Raw genomic sequence first — 19,442 nt, 5'->3', positions numbered from 1 at the left:
GTGGCACTCCAGCCCTCGCCAGCCCGCGGCAGACTGAGCCGCCGCCGCCGCCGCTGTCGCATCTTCTCGCCCCTCTCGGCCTCGGCTGCCCGGGACTTTCCCGGGCCCCGGCGAAGTGAGAAGCGGCTCGGGAGCATCCGCCCGCAGCGGCCCGGCGCCTGACAGACTCCCCGGCCTCGGCCCCTCCATCCAGGTCGGTCCTCGGGCGCGCGGAGCGGCCGCGGCGGCGGTGGTGGCGGCGGCGGCGCCCGGCATGTATCAGAGCCCGCGGCGGCTCTGCTCCGCCCTGCTGCAGAGGGACGCCCCCGGCCTGCGCCGCCTGCCCGCGCCCGGGCTGCGCCGCCACTCGCCCCCGCCCGCGATCGTCCCCCGGCCCGCGTCCTCCCGGCTCCTGGCGGCGGTCTCGGCGGCCTCGGGCGCCGCGAGGTCGTGTTCCCGGACAGGTGAGTGAGTGGTCGCCGTCCCAGCGCGGCGGCTGCCTGGAGCCCGAATGAATGGGAAGCTGGGCTGCCGCGCGCGGGTCTGGCCCGCGAGCCGCCCTCTCCCGCAGTGTCCGGCCCCCTGGCCTCTGCTCCCTTACCCCGGCTTTCCTGGGGCTCGCATCTGGTGAGAACTGGAACGCTGCTCGGGTTCCGCTGGACCCTGCGTGTTGGGCTTTCGTGTTTATCGCTTTTGACCTACCTTAAGTCAGTCCTTTCCAAGGCTACAATTTATTTCTGTTGGTCACACTTCTTATTGCACTACCTGGGAATATTTTTATATTTAAAAAAAACTGGACGACACTTAACTTGATCTTGTGGCTGGCATGGCCTAGATGTTCTGAATTTCCTTAAAGTCGTGTTGATGACAGTACCGTTGACTGGTGTTACATTTATTGGATTTTTTTTTTATTTTTTTTTTAAGCCTTCCACTCTTTGTTTTGTACTGGAGGTTTAACCCAGGGGCACTTTAGCATTGAACTACATCCCTAGTCTTCTATCGTTTGTCCTTTTTTTGTTTGTTTGTTTCTGTTGTTGTCGTTTGTTTTAATGGAAACAGGATCTCACCAAATTGCTCAGGTTTTCCTGGAACTTGCCGATCCTCCTGCCTCAGCCTCCCGGAGTCACTGAGATTACAGGCGTTTGCCACCACACCCATCTTCGGCCTCCCACTTTTAATACTTATGTCATTCTGTGTCCTGTTAATTTAGAGTCAATTCCACCCTCACCCCCACTACTGGGCATTGATCCTAGGGATGCTGTACTACTGAGCTACAACCCCAGGCCTTTTTAATTTTGAGACAGGGTCCCCCCAAATTGCCCAGGCAGTCCTGCAGCTTGAAATTCTCCTGCCTCAGCTTCCTGAGTAGCTGGGATTACCTCCATCTGCCACTGTACCTGGGCGAAATATTAGGCTTCTGATATAGGTGTACTTAATGAAGTTTTTAAAAGATAAATAAATCCTCTTGATTTTATAGATAAAGATAAATCCAAGGATTTGGCAGGGCTCCTTTTGCGTGTGTGGTGCACAGCATGTGTGCGGTGCTGGGGATGGAATGTGGTCTCACAGATGCCAGGCAAGCTTTCCTCCACTGAGCAACACCCACCTCCCAGCCCATCCAGGTTGCTTCATGGTAGAGCTCCCTATGCACAGGCCCTGCCTTCCATCCCTAGCACCAAAAGAAAAGAAATTAAACCACTGTTGAGCTGAGCCTTGGGGAAGAAAGAGCTGTTCAGTGAGATGAAACACCTTTTTTTCTTATGGTTAAAGATTTGCAAATGGCACCAGGGTGCAAGGAGAGGAAAGTCCCTTTCAGTAGGGGTGATCCTTTTAGGCTTGTACAAGTGGTTGGTCCTTGAACCAGGCCTTGAAGCCTGGTTAGAATTGGAAGAGATTAATGTAAAGCATTTTGTTGGGGAAAAGCAGGAGCCAGAGGGGAGAGGCCTGAGCAAAGAGGCCCTTTGTAAAGTAGACAGTGCCCAGAACCTGCCTGCAGGTGCTTTTAGAAATGAGGATGATGGAGCTACTAAATCAGAATTCTTAATAGGGGGCCCCTGGGTTTCCATATTACTGAGCCAGATAATAATAAAACTCCAGTTTTGTGGGGATTTTGGGGGAGTGAAGTGTTTTGTTTTATTGGGTTCTGGGAATTGAACCCAGGGCCTCAGGCATGCTAAACAGATGATTGTTACATGCTCCAAAGTTGGAAAATTTATACCCACAGGTAAGACAGGCTCTGGAGGAGCTAACAGCTGTTCTGCCCTCCAGTCTTTTGTGGGGCGTGGTAATGAGTCCCAACAGTTGGACCCATTTGATAATCAGTTCCTTTCCTAATTATGCCTCTTGGCAATTATCAGTTACTGGGGAAATGAACTGGGTGTGGCATGATGTGGGCCTGTAATCCCAGCTACTTGGGGGCTGAGGCAGGGGGGAATCTCAAGTTCAAGACCCGTGAGGCTGGGGACATAGCTCAGTTGGTAGAGTGCTTGCCTCTCATGCACAAGGTCCTGGGTTCAATCCCCAGCACCACAAAAAAACAGTTCAAGACCACTCAGCAACTTTAGTGACTCCTTGTTATGGGGGGAAAAATGTGGGAGTGATGTTGTTCAGTGGTAGAGCACCCTGGACTCTACCTCAAAAAAGTTACTGGGAAAATGAGATCAGTCCCTTTTAAGTTTCAAGTGCTAGGTTTTTAGGATTTAAAGGGGAACTGGGAGATGATCTCAATGTTTTTCCTCAAGCCAAGACAACAGCCCCCATAAAGAGGCAGCTGCTGCCACAGTTACTGCACTAGTTGAGTTGCAGTGGGCGCTGTGTGGGATGTCAGTGCTGGCCCCCAGATCCCTCCTCAGATAATGAAGAGTTGGCTGGATTACCGCTCACCGCTGGAACACAATGCTTTTTTCTTGGTACAATTTTAAAAGCAAATACCAACTCTGTTGAGGAGGTGGCTTTATTTAGGAGGTCCCTTGACTGTGAGTAAGCTGCTTATGAGAGAGAAGAAATGGGAAAGCTTGTAATTATCAAGCTTCTACAGACTAAATTGCTTTCCTTGTGGGAGAACTAAGGTATCATTTTCCTGTTGCACTTGGTGGTAACAGTTTCAATACAGTGAACTGTGGGGGGCTCTTGAGTTAATAACCGTGGCTCTAGAACCATCTTCAGCCCACTTACATACAAACATTTGCACATTATTGAACTTTGTTTGCTGACTCCTAATGGTAGACGTCACCTGAAAAAGCAAATGAGATGAAAGAGTATATCCACATTCTGCGTTGAACACCAGTACACTTAAAAGGCCAACTGTTACTTTGTACCACATGGCTGATTGCAACAGGAATTGAGAAGACAAATCAGTGGGGAAATCTTTACTTTTGGAGGAAGGCAGGGTACTTTGGAAGGGAGTACCTGAAAGAAAGTGGTAGATGAGGGGGCAGTGGGAAACCTCTTTGGAAAAGAGGTACTTCCAGAATCATCTGGGACACTTGTTAAAATACGGATTTCTGCTTCTGCACCTATCTGCTTGGATCAATTTCCTGAGAAAACTGGCAAATTGGTATATTTCACAAGTGTCGCAGGTGTTTCTGACAAGTTTGAGAAGCCATGAAGAGGATTCTGGAAGAGTGCTAAGATGGTGAGTTTGGGCCCGAGGCAGTTCAGCAGACCCCCAAGCAAGAGCATTTACCCCCAAGACAGAAAGGAAGGAGTTGGCAAATTCATGCAGTTTGGTGAGAAGAACTTGAGGCTGACATTGTCATCGAGGTAGATCCCTGGATAAATATGAGCAAGGTTTGTCTGTTCTGTTCACTGAAGAGTGAGGCGATTATCTTCTGGTTTCTTGGAAGGAGGGGTATGGAGAAGAAAGGAGACTCACAGCCTCAATATTTGTTGTTAGGAGTCCAATGAGTAATCAGACTTAATAGGGCCTTGATAGTTATTTTAATAGTTATTATCGTACTTTAATAAACAGAACTTTGGAGGGCGTTGTGCATTGATATTGGTAAGCGAACTAGGACTATTGTGAAAAGAGGAATTAAGATATTTTGGATTTGTTCTGAGAACCCTGGCTGTCTTGTCTCTGCCTGGTGTCAGAGTAACACCTGAAACCTAGTTGGATTCAGAATGCTGGGGACATGGGCAGGAGGGCCTAGGGAAAGAATGATTTTTTTTTTCCTTCTGCTATCAAACAAATGTAAGGCCCAGATCTTCTGAATTTTAATACCTGCAAGTAGAACCCGAACATCTCATTCTGACATACAGCCCAGGTAGGCAGCACAGGTGCACCAGTGAGGACTCATTTTGCTAAGTGTTTAGACTCCAGCCATAAGTTTCTTTCTTTTTTTTTTTTTTTTTAATTTAGTACTAGGAATTGAACTCAGGGGCACTCAACCACTGAACCACATTCCCAACCCTATTTTGTATTTTCTTAAGAGACAGGGGTCTCACTGAGTTGCTTAGTGTCTCACCGTTGCTGAGGCTGACTTTGAACTCATGAACCTCCTGCCTCAGCTTCCCGAGCCACTGGGATTACAGGTGTGCGCCATCATACCTTCCATGGAGGTGCTCTTTAGATTAGTAATCAATATTTGGTTGGGGAAAGAGAAGAAGGAAGTGGAATTGGGTGAGCTTCTGCTGCCCATCTGTCTGTCTGAGGTCTGCAAACGCACGGGGACTGTCAGTACCTGGTCCAGCACCGGCTACAATGTGAGTTATTTGACAATTCTAATAATTCCTTGGATATAATATTTTTCTGTTTCCTTTTTATGCTCTGTTTTTATGGATGTGAACTATCAACGAGAGTCTGCTGCATTTTATTTGGAAATAATTTCATGACTTGATGTTTTTTATTTTTTTCCAAAACTTACAGAAAATTAACCCAAGCCAATAATGAAAATCTTTTGCCTCCAAAGTGTAAATATCACTGTGAGAACTGTCTGTCTATAGAAATTTACAAGTTTTCTTATCCTTGGTATTCTAAAGTTTCACCTGTTGAGCAGGTGCAGTCTTTAGCACAGGGAGCATTCCATTGTTTCTTGGACTGTTCTTACCACTATATTGCCTCTTGTTCTCATGTTCTTGATCCCCTGTTAGACTGTTGGCCTTATGGATCTCTCCCCTATGTCTCTTCATGTTTTTAATGCCTTTATCTTTATTTCATGACATTTTCTGAAATTTCCTGTTTTGCAGTCATTTTACATTTCTAGAGATTTTCTAGTTCTCCAGTAGCCCCCCTTTCATGGAAATCTGTTTTGTGTCTATAATAGGAGCTTTAAATGCAAGTAGATATGTTTGCTTTTTTTCTCCTTCCACCTCTCCGAAGAGCAGTTTGTCAGCTGAGTGGGAAGAGGGTCTGGTGAGTTGGCATCTGGCCTTCCCTGGAGAATGTATGAGGCAGCCTCCTGAGGACCTGACCTCTACCTTCCCTAAAGCAAGGAGGACTTCATTCTGTGTCCCACGGTCTAACCTCTTGCCTTTTGAAAAACGGAGCTCGGTGCCATGGCTCTTGCTTGTATCCCAGCTACTCAGAGGCTGAGCCAGGAGGATCTCAAGTTCAAAGCCAGCCTCAGCAACTTAGTGAGGCCTTAAGCAACTTAGCCAGACCCTGTCTCAAAATTTAAATAAATAAATAAAAGGGTCGGGGATGTGGCTTAGGGGTTAAGTGCCTCTGGGTTCAATCCTTAGTACCAAAAATAAAAATTAATAAATAAATATGTGTATAGAAAGGGCTGGGGGTGTGGCTCAGTGTTGGAGCGTCCCTGGTCAGTCCCCAGGTGGTTGGTAGGTAGGTACCCTCAGGTCCACAGCAAGATCTTGATATGGTCTGCTCTTGCAGGTTGCTTCAGCCTTGGAAGCCTTTCTGTGGCACACCGCCCACTTTCTCTGGCGCCTTCTGTTTCTACCCAGCAGCCAAAGCCATCTTTCCCAGGCTCTGCCTGTGAGAGGGAAAGCTGTGGCCAGTGGCTGCTTCGGATTTCATTCTTGAATGGACTGCCTCACAGCTGGCCCTCGGCCTCTCCTGCCCCCCTGTGGGCAGATTTACCTTGAAGCCTCTCCAGGGCACCCTTGGAAGGGCCACCTTTGCCTTTGTTAGCTCCTGCAGTTCCCTCCACTGTGGTTCCTCTGAACTCAGACCTGTCCCTGTCTTCCTGGGACTCCTCCAAGTGTTTGGCTTCTTGACAGCATCCTTCTTATTTTCCAATATCACTGATCTTTCTCTGTGTGGGGGGTGGTGCTGGGCATTCAACCCAGGGCCCCGTGCATGCTGGGCTGGCACTCAAGCACCCTCCTGCTGAGCCTAGCCCTTTTATTATTATTATTTTTTAATATTTATTTTTTGGTGTAGATGGACAACACAATGCCTTTATTTTTATGTGGTGCTGAGGATCTAACCCGTGTCCCGCCGGTGCTAGGCGAGCGCTCTACCACTAAGCCACAATCCCAGCCCATCCCTAGCCCTTTTATTTTTTTGTATTTTGAAACAGGGTGGCACTAGGTGGCTCAGGGCCTCACTGTGTTGCTGAGACTGGCCTTGAACTTAATCCTGCCTCAGCCTCCCAGGTCACTGCCATAACAGGCATGCACCACTGTGCGGGACTCAGCTATGTCTTCTTCAAAGGGTACTCTCTATGAAGACTCGGCAAACACCTGTAAGATGTATGTGTCCGCCACTAGGCATTTTCTTTTCAAATTAGTACATTTGCCCTGATTTCATCTGTTCTGGGCAGGACAGAAACACTTTAGCTGTGATTCTTAGCACAGGATATTCACCTTTTGTCCTTGTTTTTTCAAAGTACTGAGGTTGAACCCAGGGGCATTCCACCTCTGAGTTACATCCCCAGCCCTTGTTTGTCTTTAATCTTATTTTGAGACAGGATCTCGTGAAGTTCCCAGGCTGGTCTTGAACTTGCCATCCTCCTGCCTCAGCCTCCCAGGTGACTGGGACAACAGGTGTGCGCCCCCAAGCCTGGCTGTGGCTTTGTTCTTTAAACATATTTGGCCATAGGAACTTTATTACTGAAAAGTCTTGGGAAGGAGAAAGACGTATGTTTCATTTCACTATCGTTAGATCAACAGACCCAAGGACGTAAGATTGTGTGTGAGCAGTTAGTTCCCATACTAATACTAATACTTTGGGCTGGCACACTTTGGGTGGCACACGCCTGCAGTCTCAGCCACTCAGGAAGCTGAGGCAGGAGGATCACAAGTTCAAGGCCAGCCTAGGTGACTTAGTGAGACCTGGTCTCAAAATTAAAAAAATAAAAATGGCTAGGAATATATCTGAATGGTAAAAACACCCCTGGGTTCACCCCTAGTACTACAGAAACAAACACGAAAACCAAGTCCACACACAAAAACTTTCTAAGCAGAAATGTAAAAGAAGAATGTCTTTGGTTACTGGCAGCAAAAAACAGGTGTGGCCATGTGCAGCAGCTCCTGGACTGGGTTTGGTGGACCCCTGACCTGGAGAGAACTCTGCTGTCAGCAGAATACTGCTTCTGGCTTTCTTAACTAAAAATGGACCGTTTTCTTGGTATCCCAGATACTGACTAATGCTAGTGATGAAGGTCACTGGTGTTGGTCTGTGTTTTCTGGCCTGACTGTTCAGAGGATTATTCTGGAAAAGCCCAGCTTGCTGCAGTGGTTGGCTGCAGTCAGACCAGCTTTTCCTGGGGAGGGATTTCCTTTTCCTCAGAGATGTCCTTTAGGTGAGGCTGTCGCGACTGAAGGTATAGCTCAGCCTTTTCTGGAAAACACTGAGGCGTCCTTGTCTAGTCTGTGACTGACGCCTGGTAAGAAAGGTCGCTTGCCTTGTTGGGCCGTGTATTTTTAGACACTCTGGGTAGAGTCATGACCTTCATTTGATATCTCCGGTAATGCCAGGCGGGTCGTGACACTGCGTTGTACACTTTGTGCTGTACCAGCTGTGTGCTGTAATGACAATGACGTCTGACGGATGGAGGAGGTGGAACTTGACCTCTGTCTATTCCTGGCACGTAGGATAGGCGGCTGTGTGTGCCCGGCTGGCTGCTCCCTCACAGGCAGGCGCCACACGGTTGGAGATGATGACAGGCAGCCATCCGCGGTGCAGGTACTCTCCACTGTCCGAGTCTGTAAAATGCCCAGTAGGACACCTGGTTCTCAGGGTTGTTAGAAAAAGCAGTGAAAAGAATGTGGAAGTGGCTGTGGCACATTCTCTCAAATGTCAGTAGCCTGCTCTTAAGTCCAGAAGACAAGCATCACTAAGCAGAAGAGGTGTAGCTGTCACCTAGCCGGTCCATCTTGCTCAACTCAATCTTCACAGTAACCAAACAATGGAAGCTTAGAGTCTTCTAGGTGCTGGATAAGGATTGGAGATCAAGTCACCAAGGGTGCGGGCCAGGTGTAAGAAAATGAGAGCCACCAAATTGTGCTCCATTAATTTGAACAACGGAGCTTGTATCTATATTAGTTCTATTTAAATATATTGTGCCAGGTATGGTGGTGTACACCTGTAATCAAGCTCAGCACCTGAGGAGACTGAGGCAGGAGGATCACAAATTCAAGGCCAGCCTTGGGAACTTAGCAAGACTCTGTCTCAGAATTTGAAAGGAATAAATATGCCATGTAGTCAACATCCAAGCTGTTTTATGTTGCTGAATATTGTCTTCATTTTTGCTGGCTTGTCTTGAAGGTGACCAAATTTATTCAGGAACCAGGTCTGATAAGCATAATGAAAACCAGCTATTTTATTAGCTCTGAAGTTTCTGAGGCGGTTCCACAATTGGCCAGCAGATGGCACCATTGGATTGCTGCTTCAATGATGCCTTCCTGTGACGTTGGTTGGTCGCAGTTTTGGTGTATTGTGTACTTTATTCTTGAAGGTTTTCTTGGGCCCAAGGTTGATCAGCTTCGGCAGCTTCCCAGGTGTGTACCCAAGATAATTCTGCCTTTTGCTTATTCTTTGACTTTTAATCATTGTTTTTGCTGAGTTACCCTTTCAAGATAGTAAGCTCAAACTGAGAAAAATTATTCACCAACTAAACGGTTTGAACACAGCCTGGAACACACAGTTCCTTGTATCTAGAGGGACAAATCTGGAGAGGTGTCTGATTCCTGCATGGTGTCAGGACTGCTTCAGATGGGTGGTGAGCCCCGATCAGTTTGGGCTTGGACCTTTATCATCCAGCATTGTAATTATCGATGGGAATGTGTTTTATTAAATCTTGGACGATTTCCTTGTGCTTACTACTCTAGGATCTTGCCGTCTGCCTAGATTGCTTTAGAAGTGTGTGGTAAATGGTATCATTAAGGATGTATATATATATATATATATATAAATATCTTACTCTTATAATAGCCATTAAAGAATTGTTGGATATTTAAGATTTTTTAGATTTCTTAAATACAGTAGTACAGATTGAATATATCTTTATCTGAAAGGCTTGGGACCATAGGTATGATTCCCCAAAGGAAAAGTCTATACCTGGCCTCCTGAGATGAGTTGCAGTCAAAACAACGGCACGCTGGAAATAGCCTGAAATTACCTTCAGGCTAGGTACATACAGTGTATATGAAACAAATGAGTCTTATGTTTGACTTGGTTCTATCCACAAAATATTTCATTATGTATCTGCAAATATTCCAAAATTTTAAAAATCTGAAATTCAAAACATTCTGGTCCCAAGCCTTTCAGATAAAGATATATTCAATCTGTACTACAATATTTAAGAAATCTAAAATATCTTAAATATCCAACAATTCTTTAATGGCTATTAAAAGAGTAAGAAAAGATATTTATTCTAATGAAATAAAGTAGAAGTGAGGTATTGGTAATAGTTAATAGTAGAAGGGATGAAAGCATCTAGTTCTAGCCATATATGAAAATATGCTTATAGAATTAGTGGCAAGGGGTGGGCTGCTTGCCACTAAGAAATAGGTTTTCTGTTGTGATGATGGTGCTTACACAGACCAGGCAAGTGCTCTGCCACAGGCTCCACTCCCAAGACCTGAGATACAGCTGTTTTGACGAGTCTATTGCCTATGTAAATCATATAACTTGGGTATGCACTGAGAATGATGGCTGATACTTTTTCTAGCAAAGTGGCAGAAACTCAATACATATGAGGTCAAATTCAAAATGCTTATTTCCAAACATGAAATTAGACCTAGAAGCCAATCTGAGTACCAGACGAAGTTCAGCAAAGGTTTTGGCCACAATTTGGTGTTTTTCGATACCTTAATTTCCATTTGGATGAATTTATTTGGCCTCAGGAAATAAGCTTTGAACATTGAACTTTTCTGAATGCATGAAGATATTTATTTATTTATTTTTTTGGTACCAGGGATTGAGCTCAGAGGCACTCAACCACTGAGCCACATCCCCAGCCCTATTTTGTATTTTATTTAGAGACAGGGTCTCACTGAGTTGCTTAGTGCCTTACCTTTGCTGAGGCTGGCTCTGAATTTGCCATCCTCCTGTCTCAGCCTCCCAAGCCGCTGGGATTACAGGTGTGAGCCACCATACCTGGCTTGAAGATCTTTTTATTAAAGTTCAGACAGGGATCTCTTATTAAGTCATACGGTTTCTGTAAAATGGCAAGAAATCTTGGAAATAGACATGTATTTGTGTGTGAAAGGAAATTTTTTAAATGCTTGATACTTACAAAAATGAATGGGACCTTTTGTGTGTTTGGAGATGGAACCCCAGGGCACGTGCTAGGCAAGTGCTCTACCCCAAGCTGTACCCCAGCCCCCTCCTAGGTGATAAGCAGTGAGGATGGTTGTAGAGTTTTTCCTCACTGGTTGTAGAGTGGACATTGTTAGAGTAGCTGCTTCCTGGGATTGCGAAGAGGATTGAAATGCAGTCAAAGCAAGCAGTGAGCTTGGCGCATATCCAGCATTCCGTGGTCTTAAGGTGTTTTATAGTTCATTGTGCTGCTCTAACAGAGCACTTGAGACTGGGTCATTTATAAAGGACAAATTTAGCCTATAATTCCAATGACTTGGGAGGCTGAGGCAGGAGGATTACAAGTTCAAGGCCAGCCTCAGCAACGTAGTAAGGCTCTAAGCAACTTAGTGAGAACTTGTATCCAAAACTAAAAAGGGCTGGAGATGTGGCTCTAAGGCAAATTGTCCCTGAGTTCAATTCCCATTCCTCAAAAACAAAAACAAACAAGCGACAGATTTATTTCTTATCTACTTATTTCTTCCATTTCCTCCAGGAAATGGGAAGTCCATGATTGAGGGACCCGCATCTTGCTGCATCAGCCCATGGTGGAAGGTGGAAGGGCAAGAGTAAGGGGCCGGAGGATGGGGCCGGAGAGTGAGCAGAAGGCGGGCCTGGACTCATTCCCTTCACATTTAGTCCACTCTGGGCAATATCTGCATTAATCCATCCATCCGTTTCCCCCAGCTTTACTGAAGACTATGTACTGACCATAAAATAACAATGTGATAGTTCAGTAATTTGTAATGAATTTATATAGCCATGCAGTTCCCAGGCTGGGAACATTTCTGTCCCCCAGAGTCAGGCCTCTGACACACCTTTCTTGGTGTGAGCTCCTGTCCCAGGAGTTCCTCCATTGCTGTGTGGACCTGCTGCGTTTTACTGGCGCCCAGGATGCTCATTGAGTTGTTTCCATTCAGAGCATCATGAAGATTCCCGCTGCTGCGACATTCGTGAGCCATTCTTGGTGGGCACATATGTTCTCATTTGTCTGGAATAGATTCCTGGAAGTGAAATTATCTGGTCATGTGCTAAACCGATGTGTAACTTTTTAAAATAATGCAAAACTGCTTCCAAAATGGCTGAGGCATTTGAAAACCGCCTGCCTGCAGCAGGAGGAGACTGTATCCTCCACACTCTTTGGTCCCTTTGACTATGGCCATTTCAGCAGGTATGTGATGGTGTCTCCGAATAGTCCTGATTTGCAAGTCCATTAAGATTATGATTTGCAAATATGTTCTCTCGTTCTGTCACATTTTTTATTTTTATTTATTTATTTATTTATGTTTTTGGTGCTGGGGATGGAACCCAGTGTTACATACATGTTAGGCAAGAGCTTTACCACTGAGCTACATCCCCAGCCTATTTAATATTTTTTATTTTGAGATAGGTCTCTCCAGGTTGCTTGACCTTAAAATTGTTATCCTCCTGCCTCAGCCTCCTGAGTTTTATGCACTACCATACCTTTTCACTTTCTTAATGGTTTAAAGCAAAACATTTTATCTTTTAATTGACTTATTTATTTATGGAACTGTGGCTTTAACTCAGTGGTGCTATACTACTGAGGTATAATTCTCATCCCTTTTTATTTGGAGACTTTTGCTGAATTGCTCAGGCTGGCCTTGAATTTGCAATCTTTCTGTCTTAGCTTCCTGAGTCTCTGTACCTGGCTAATGTATTTTAATTTTAATGGAATCCAATGTATCCATTTTTTTTTTTTTCTTTTACGGTTATACTCTTGGGACTCTGTTGAAGAACTCTTTGCCTAACACATTCACAAAGATTTTCTCTGTGCTTTTTCTTGAAGTAAAATTTGAGCTTTTACATTTGAGACTGGTCCGTTCTCCAGACAAATTTTTCATATTGAAATTATTTTAGAAAAGTTGTTGAAGGTGCTGTGGAGAGTCCTCGTGTCCCTTGCTCACTTTCCCGGAAGGTTGACATCTGACATGACAAAGAGCATTTGTCAGACTGAGAAGCCCGCCCGCCTGGTACCTCACTGAGACCACACTGCGTGCGTTTAGACATGGGGTCTGTTGGACTCCTGCTCTGTGACGGTCTCAGTCTTTCCTTGTTTTTCAAAACCTTGACAGTTTAAAGAACACTGGTCGGTATTTTGAAGTGTCTTCAGCCAGAGTTTTCTGATGCTTTTCTCATGGTGAGTCTGGGGTTACGGGTTCGGCAGGGACAGTCACATCACATCAGGTTCTGCTAACATGATTCAGCCACTCATGATATTGACACTGATCATCTGGTCAACATAAAGTGTGCCAGATCTCTCCTTCTGCCCCTCCCTGTGAGAGGGTGTCGCCCCCACTGCTCCCACCCCGCTTCCTCAATCATGTTTATTCTGGGCTCATCCACACATCACCCTTGGTTATAATCTAACCCTGCATTGTTCTGCTCCGACTGTTCCCTGCTTTGACCACTGAGAACTCTCAGGCTGCATCCTTGTCTGGCTTATCTTTATTTTTCCTGTCCTACTCTTTTTTTTTTGGACTGAGCCACATCCCCAGCCCTTTTCATTTTTTATTTTGAGACAGGATCTCACTAAGTAGCTAGGGCCTGGCCTTGAACTTATGATCCTCCTGCCTCAGCCTCCCAAGTTGCTGGGATAACAGGCATGTGCCACTGTATCCGGCTGCCCTGGTCATTTCTCCAAGGAGCCAGATTCTGTTTGTCTGTCTTTGAGAATGGTATTAGAAACCAAGATCTGGGCACAGGGTGTGCTTGCTGCCACTGGGTGCTCACTCTCAAGAAATGGAACTAGGAAATGCACGTGTACACACAAAGCCACACATGCACACCATAATTATTTCTATGTGTACATCCTACTATATAGTAAGGTAAACATGACTTCCTACTGATGTCTCTTACTTTAGCGCAGTACCAAGTGGTTCATTCTAGCCTTCCCTCCATTGCCTAGAACTCCTCTCTGTGGCAGACAGACTTCTGACAACCCAAACAGTTATCCATTTACCTGTTTGTTCACCATCCCCAGAGTAGGTGTAAAGCAGTTCCAGAGTTATCACTACCTCCCTCCCCCACCAGAAACAGCTTTACCACTAGAGTACTGTGCTCGTGCGCCGTTCTCTGTCTTTAGCCATATAGTTTCCCATTCAAACACTGTTTCCAAAGTTTCTGAGCTCACAACTCCTCTTTCCCTGAACTACTTTGGCAAGGTGTCCATGTATCTGCAATATCATTAGATTCCTTCATCGGGGTCTCCATTTCCTTTCAAGGTCCTTGGACCTGCTGGTTTATATTTTGCATCCATTAGAGTTTATTCTTTGTAGTGGCTTCTTCTGTGGGCTTGGACATGCACCGAGTCAACATCCACCATGCTGTTCCTACTCAGAGCAGTTCTCTCACCTAAACATTCCCCTGCGCATCGCCTTTGAAGCCAGCCACTCCTCCCTCCTCAGCCCCTGCCACCACCCATCTGCCTTCCTTCCCTTGGACTTTTCCAGAACACCATGAATGAATCACACAACATGTGGCTTTTTGGATCAAGGTTTTTTCACTTACAGAATGCATTTAAGATTCACCATGTTCTTGAGTCGACAGCTGTTCCCTTGTCTCTGTGAAGTTTTATTTTATGGATCTTCTGTAGTTTATCTGTTCACATGCTGAAGGGCATCTTGGTTGTTTCCAGTTTGGGGCAGTTGTGAATAAAGGCTGTGAACATTTGCATATGGATTTATATGTGAATGTTCGTTTTCACTTAATTTTGGTAAATACACAGGGGTGTGAGTTTGGGACTATATGGAAAATCAAAAAAAAAAAAAAAAACCTGCCAAACTGTCTACCTTAGTGACTGTACATGGGAAGTAATAAATAGGAATTTGTGTAGGATTGGTCATATTTATTATTGTTGTTATTTTTATTGGCACATTATGATATATAAAACGGTGGGATTTGTTGTTACATATTCAGGCCCCAGGACCTCACCTTTCCTTTCCTACCTCCCTCCCCCAGTTCCCTTCCTCTCTTCTAATGTTCTCCCCCCACCCCCACCCCCACCCTTTTTTTTTTTTGTACTGGGGATGGAATCCAGGGGTGCTTAGCCACTGAGCCACATCCCCAATCCTTTTTAAGTCCTTAGGGTCTCACTAAGTTGCTGAGGCTGGCTTTGAATTTACAGTCCTCCTGCCTCAGCCTCCTGAGTTGCTGGGATTACAGGTGTGCACCACCAAACCTGGCAGTCTCCCTTCTGTTTTCACACAACCCCACTCCCACTATTTTTTCCTTTTTCTCTAACTTCCGCATGCAAGAGGAAACACAACCCTTGACTTTCTGAGTGGCTTATTTTGTTTAGCATAATACTCTCAAGTTCCATCTGTTTTCCTGCAATGACATAATTTTATTCTTCTTTATGTCTGAGTAAAACTCCATTGTGTACGTATACCACACTTTCTTTATCTATTCATCTTTTTTAAAAATTTTTTAGTTGTAGATGGACACAATATCTTTATTTATTTATGTGGTGAAAAGGATCGAACCCAGTGTCCCACGCATGCAAGGCAAGTGCTCTACCACTGACCCACAACCCCAGCCCCTATTCATCTTTTGACTAACACCTAAGCTGGTTTTTATTTTTTAACTCTTTTATCAAATTCACACAGTGAAGCCATCAGCATTTGGGCTTTTCTGTGTGGAAAGATTTTTTTAACTTACTGATGCAACACCTTCCCTGCCCTACTTAAACTACTCCCGTAGAACTGGGGTGGAGGAAATGGGAGCGGCCCTGGGCACAGCTGTCAGACTATCTCTGTTCTTACCTCTTCAATAACCTTCATGAGTTTTTACTTGTCTTTTGGTCAATGGCCAGAGCCCTGAAATAACTTTTTTCTCCCAAGACTGAAAAATTGTTATTTGATAAAACTTTTGAATTCAATAAAGAAATTGCAATAATTTGTACCTACTAATTCAAAATATTTTCAGTAAGCACCAAATAGAACAGATTCCAATCCTTCCATTCAAACACCTATATTATTGAAAGATGACCCCAAACTAACCAATTTATTTGTGTTTTTAATCAAGAAATCTAAAATTACCAATCAGAGATGCTAATTCACATGAAATGACCAGGTTAAACCCCTGTGACCAAGAGCTGCTTCCTAAAGGTCCCTTTGAGGGGGTTCATCGGCTTCAGGCTGGTAATAACAGGTCCATGTGCCAGATACCACCCACAGAGCACGAGGACAAAGGGAGCAGTAGGTATCATGTATGATGAGCACGAGTGCCGTGAGAAATGTGTGGTCCCATGGTCAAGGGGACGATGCCCAATGCCCATGGGCCGACACGGCAGGAGGGGCCCGGAGCAGGTGCAGGTCACTAAGCCCCAAATAGAAGCAGACAAGACTGGGAAGAGATTTTGAAGTCCAGATCCCTGCGCATGAGTGGGAAGGGCATCGGAGCCTCGTGGACCGGGTGGCACCAAGGCCAGAACAGGAGCTGAGCGGAAAGTAGAGCCTCGGGAGAGGGAACAAAGGAGCCACCAGACCGCGACTGTTCAGGGCACAGTGGAGTGTTTGTATTTTGCAAAGGGTGTAATCCAGTAAGAAACCGCAAAACAGGATAACTCCTCCAAGAGGTCAGAGCATCTTCCCCAGCGCTCGGCGGGGACTTGGGGACTCCGTGTGCGCTCTGGGGCTGAGCTCTGCAGCACGCCCTGGTCCCTGGGAATCAAGCCCACGAGCAAGAATCTTCCTTATGGAAACTCCAAAAAGCAAAACAACCAATACAAGCAAACCAAACTCAGAAATAAAAAAAGACATCGGTGTAAGCTTGACCCCTCACACTGTGTCCAAGCCGACACAGAGGGAGACAGGCTCTGCCATTACTTACCCTGATTACTGCAGAGTATTACAACATTTAGCATCTCATGCTCCTAATGCAGCTCCCCAATGTAAACTTACCCAAATTAAGCCAGTACCACCTCAAGGACCAACTATAATATCGCTACACTACCCCAGCATATTTTGACCCTTTTATGGGGGCTTTACAAAATATCCACACTACAGACATCCCCCAGAGACTCCTCTTCTTGAAGTAGTTCAGTGGGGGAGTATCTTTGTTTTTGTTTTTGTTTTTTGAGATGGAGTCGTGCAAAGTTGCTTAGGACCTCCCTAAGTTGCTGAGACTGGACTTGAACTTGTGATGCTCTCGCCTCCCTAGCTGCTGGGATCACAGGCATGCACCATGTACCCACAATTCAAAGGAAGCAGCAAATTTACAAATTTTTCTGCATTACCATGGATGGGCAGTTGTCATAAAAGGCCTATAAACAAATTCCTATCCCCTGATTCTCAGATGATTGTAATTTTGCCCCTCAGATCATAAATTCTACAACTGGAAGCATAAAAAGGAGGGAGTTGTACAAAAATTACAATTTTTAAAGCAAGGCAAAAATAGTAAAAAATCTGTCATCACACTAAGAGTTTAATCTTGGCTAAAGACAAAAAAAATCTCGGTTTACCAAAGATAGAGGCATTTTATAAACTTAAGAAAATTGCCAGCTTGGGGCTGGGGATGTGGCCTGGCATGCATGCGGCCTGGGTTCGATCCTCAGCACCACATACAAAGATGTTGAGTCCACCAAAAACTAAAAAATAAATATTAAAATTCTCTCTCTCTCTCTCAAAAAAAAGAAAAAGAAAAAAGAAATTGCCAGCTCAAAAATAAAAAGTAAAAATTTTAGGTAAGAACATTAAACTCACAGAAACTGATTATTCTGTAGCAAAGAGTTCTTCCAAAATGCCATGCCTGCTAAGTCAGTGTGGCAGAACTTGGCAGGGGATACCATGCAGACCAGACTGCTGGGGCCTGCTTCCGCTGACAGGGGTAAGGGCAGATGCCTGCTCCCAGGCAGGCTGAGGCGCCCTAGGAATTTCAGCTGCTTTTTGTGCTGTGACTCGTTGATGACTTCCCAGTCCCTGCTTCAAGTGCCCTGGCTTTCTCACGTGCTCTGGTTTCTACACAGATAACTGCAGTCTTTTTTGTATAGAAAAAATATTCTGCCTGTCTTGGCAACATCCAGAAACTTCTGGATACACTGATTGGTGTTGGGAATGTAGCTCAGTGATAAAACACTTGCCTAGCATCCGCAAGGTCAGGGGTTCAGGTCCCAGCAGTCCCCACCTGTACCCCCCAGATTGGACACATGGAGGAGCAGCAGTTTGAGTCTCTCTGTTCAGCACCATTGCCATCCTAACGCACCAGCATTCTGTTGAAACTTCTCTCAGCACCAGGCCCCGGTGGCTGTCCAGGCCCCAGCAGAGCTGCCATTTCTAGAATTGAAGTAACTCGTTTTGATATTTTGTCCAAGTTTTTGTAGTTGCTTTGGGGGAGGGAATTTGTCGTCTCCCTCACTGCATCATAGGAGTCAAGCCCCCTGCCCTTGGCTCTTCCTTCTGGTGCACAGTAGCAAGCAGACGTGGTATAATAGCTGCCAATTCTAAAAAATAACCTTGCCACTATTCCATTTCTCTCCTTTTTAGGTATAATTTCTTCAAAATAACTTCTCTGCTCTGTCTTATATACTCTTCTCCTCACAACTCCACCAAAGTAAAAAACTGCTATTGTTAATGTCACCAGAGTCCCCAGTGTTTCTGGAGTTTTTCCAGTGTTTCTGGTTCTCCATCATCGTTTTCCTTGAACTGTCAGTAGCATTTGATGCAGGTGGTAACTTTCTCTTGGATGAACTGTCTTTATTTGGTTCCAAGAAAATCATGCTTCTAATTTTTTCTCCTTCTCTGGCCATGTCATCATTGCCTTTGCAGATTTTTACACTAACCCTCTGTTCCAGAACTCAGTCCTTTGGCTTCCTTCCCCTCTCCCTCCCTCCTTATCTCTCTCTCTCTCTCTCTCTCTCTCTCTCTCTCTCTCTGGTACTAGAGGCTGAACTCAGGGGCACTCGACCACTGAGCCATATCCCCAGCCCTATTTTGTATTTTATTAGAGACAGGGTCTCACTGAGTTACTTAGGGCCTTGCTAAATTGCTGAGGCTGGCTTTGAACTTGCGATCCTCCTGTCTCAGCCTCCCAAGCTGCTGGGATTATAGGCGTGTGCCACCACACCCAGCTGGCCTCCTTTCTCTTAAACTCACTTTAGGACTGGCGTGTAGCCCAGTGGTAGAGCACTTGCCTAGCATTCATGAGGCCCTGGGTTCCATCCCAGGACCACAAAACAAACAACCCACAAACAAAAATAAGTAAAATGATCCACTTGGGTCTTTTCCGTGCACTAACATCTCCCAATTGTGTATTGTCTGTTTGCACCTCCCCTGGGAATGCCAGTCACTAGCTGCTGAACCCTGTCTTCTGCAGACCCTTCTGCAGACCAGGTCTTCCTGTCACTGTCATGGCAACGTCCTTGTCCTGTGCTCGGCCAGAGGCCTTGGCCAGCCTTTTGACTGCTTTTCCTATCACGAACTATGTCCAAGTCACCCACAAAACTTGCCGACTCCTCAAGCCTTGTGCAGAAATCGACCACTTTCACTGCCACCACCGAATCCCTGCACCTTGACTGCTGTGAGTGTCCCCCAGTGGATTCTCCTCATCTCCCTACAATGCAGGGTGTTTTTAAATCCATCAGCCAGTGAGTGTCAGCCAGAACATGTGTCGGTGGCTCATGGTTCATGCTCCACCATGGTGCTGCGCTGCCACCCTCTTGGTTTAGGTGATGCCCCTTCACGAGGCCCTCCCCATCTGCGCCTCAGTTGACCAGTCCTGGTGGCACTCTGGTTACTTTGTC

General features: G+C 45.5%; 1 protein-coding gene across 1 annotated transcript in view; it reads left to right on the top strand.

The window, feature by feature from the left end:
* Positions 1 to 48: 48 nt before the first annotated feature.
* Noct (nocturnin) overlaps positions 49 to 19,442 on the top strand; it is a 29,849-nt gene continuing 10,455 nt past the window's right edge. The window contains exon 1 of the mRNA XM_027926750.2: positions 49 to 443. Within this exon, the coding sequence (XP_027782551.1) occupies positions 254 to 443 (190 nt within the window). The 5' untranslated portion in view covers positions 49 to 253. The remainder of the gene's footprint in view (positions 444 to 19,442) is intronic.

Source organism: Marmota flaviventris, chromosome 7 (genome assembly GCF_047511675.1).
Source record: "Marmota flaviventris isolate mMarFla1 chromosome 7, mMarFla1.hap1, whole genome shotgun sequence".
In the NCBI taxonomy this organism is placed as follows: Eukaryota; Metazoa; Chordata; class Mammalia; order Rodentia; family Sciuridae; genus Marmota; species Marmota flaviventris.
This window is presented reverse-complemented; position numbering and strand designations above follow the sequence as displayed.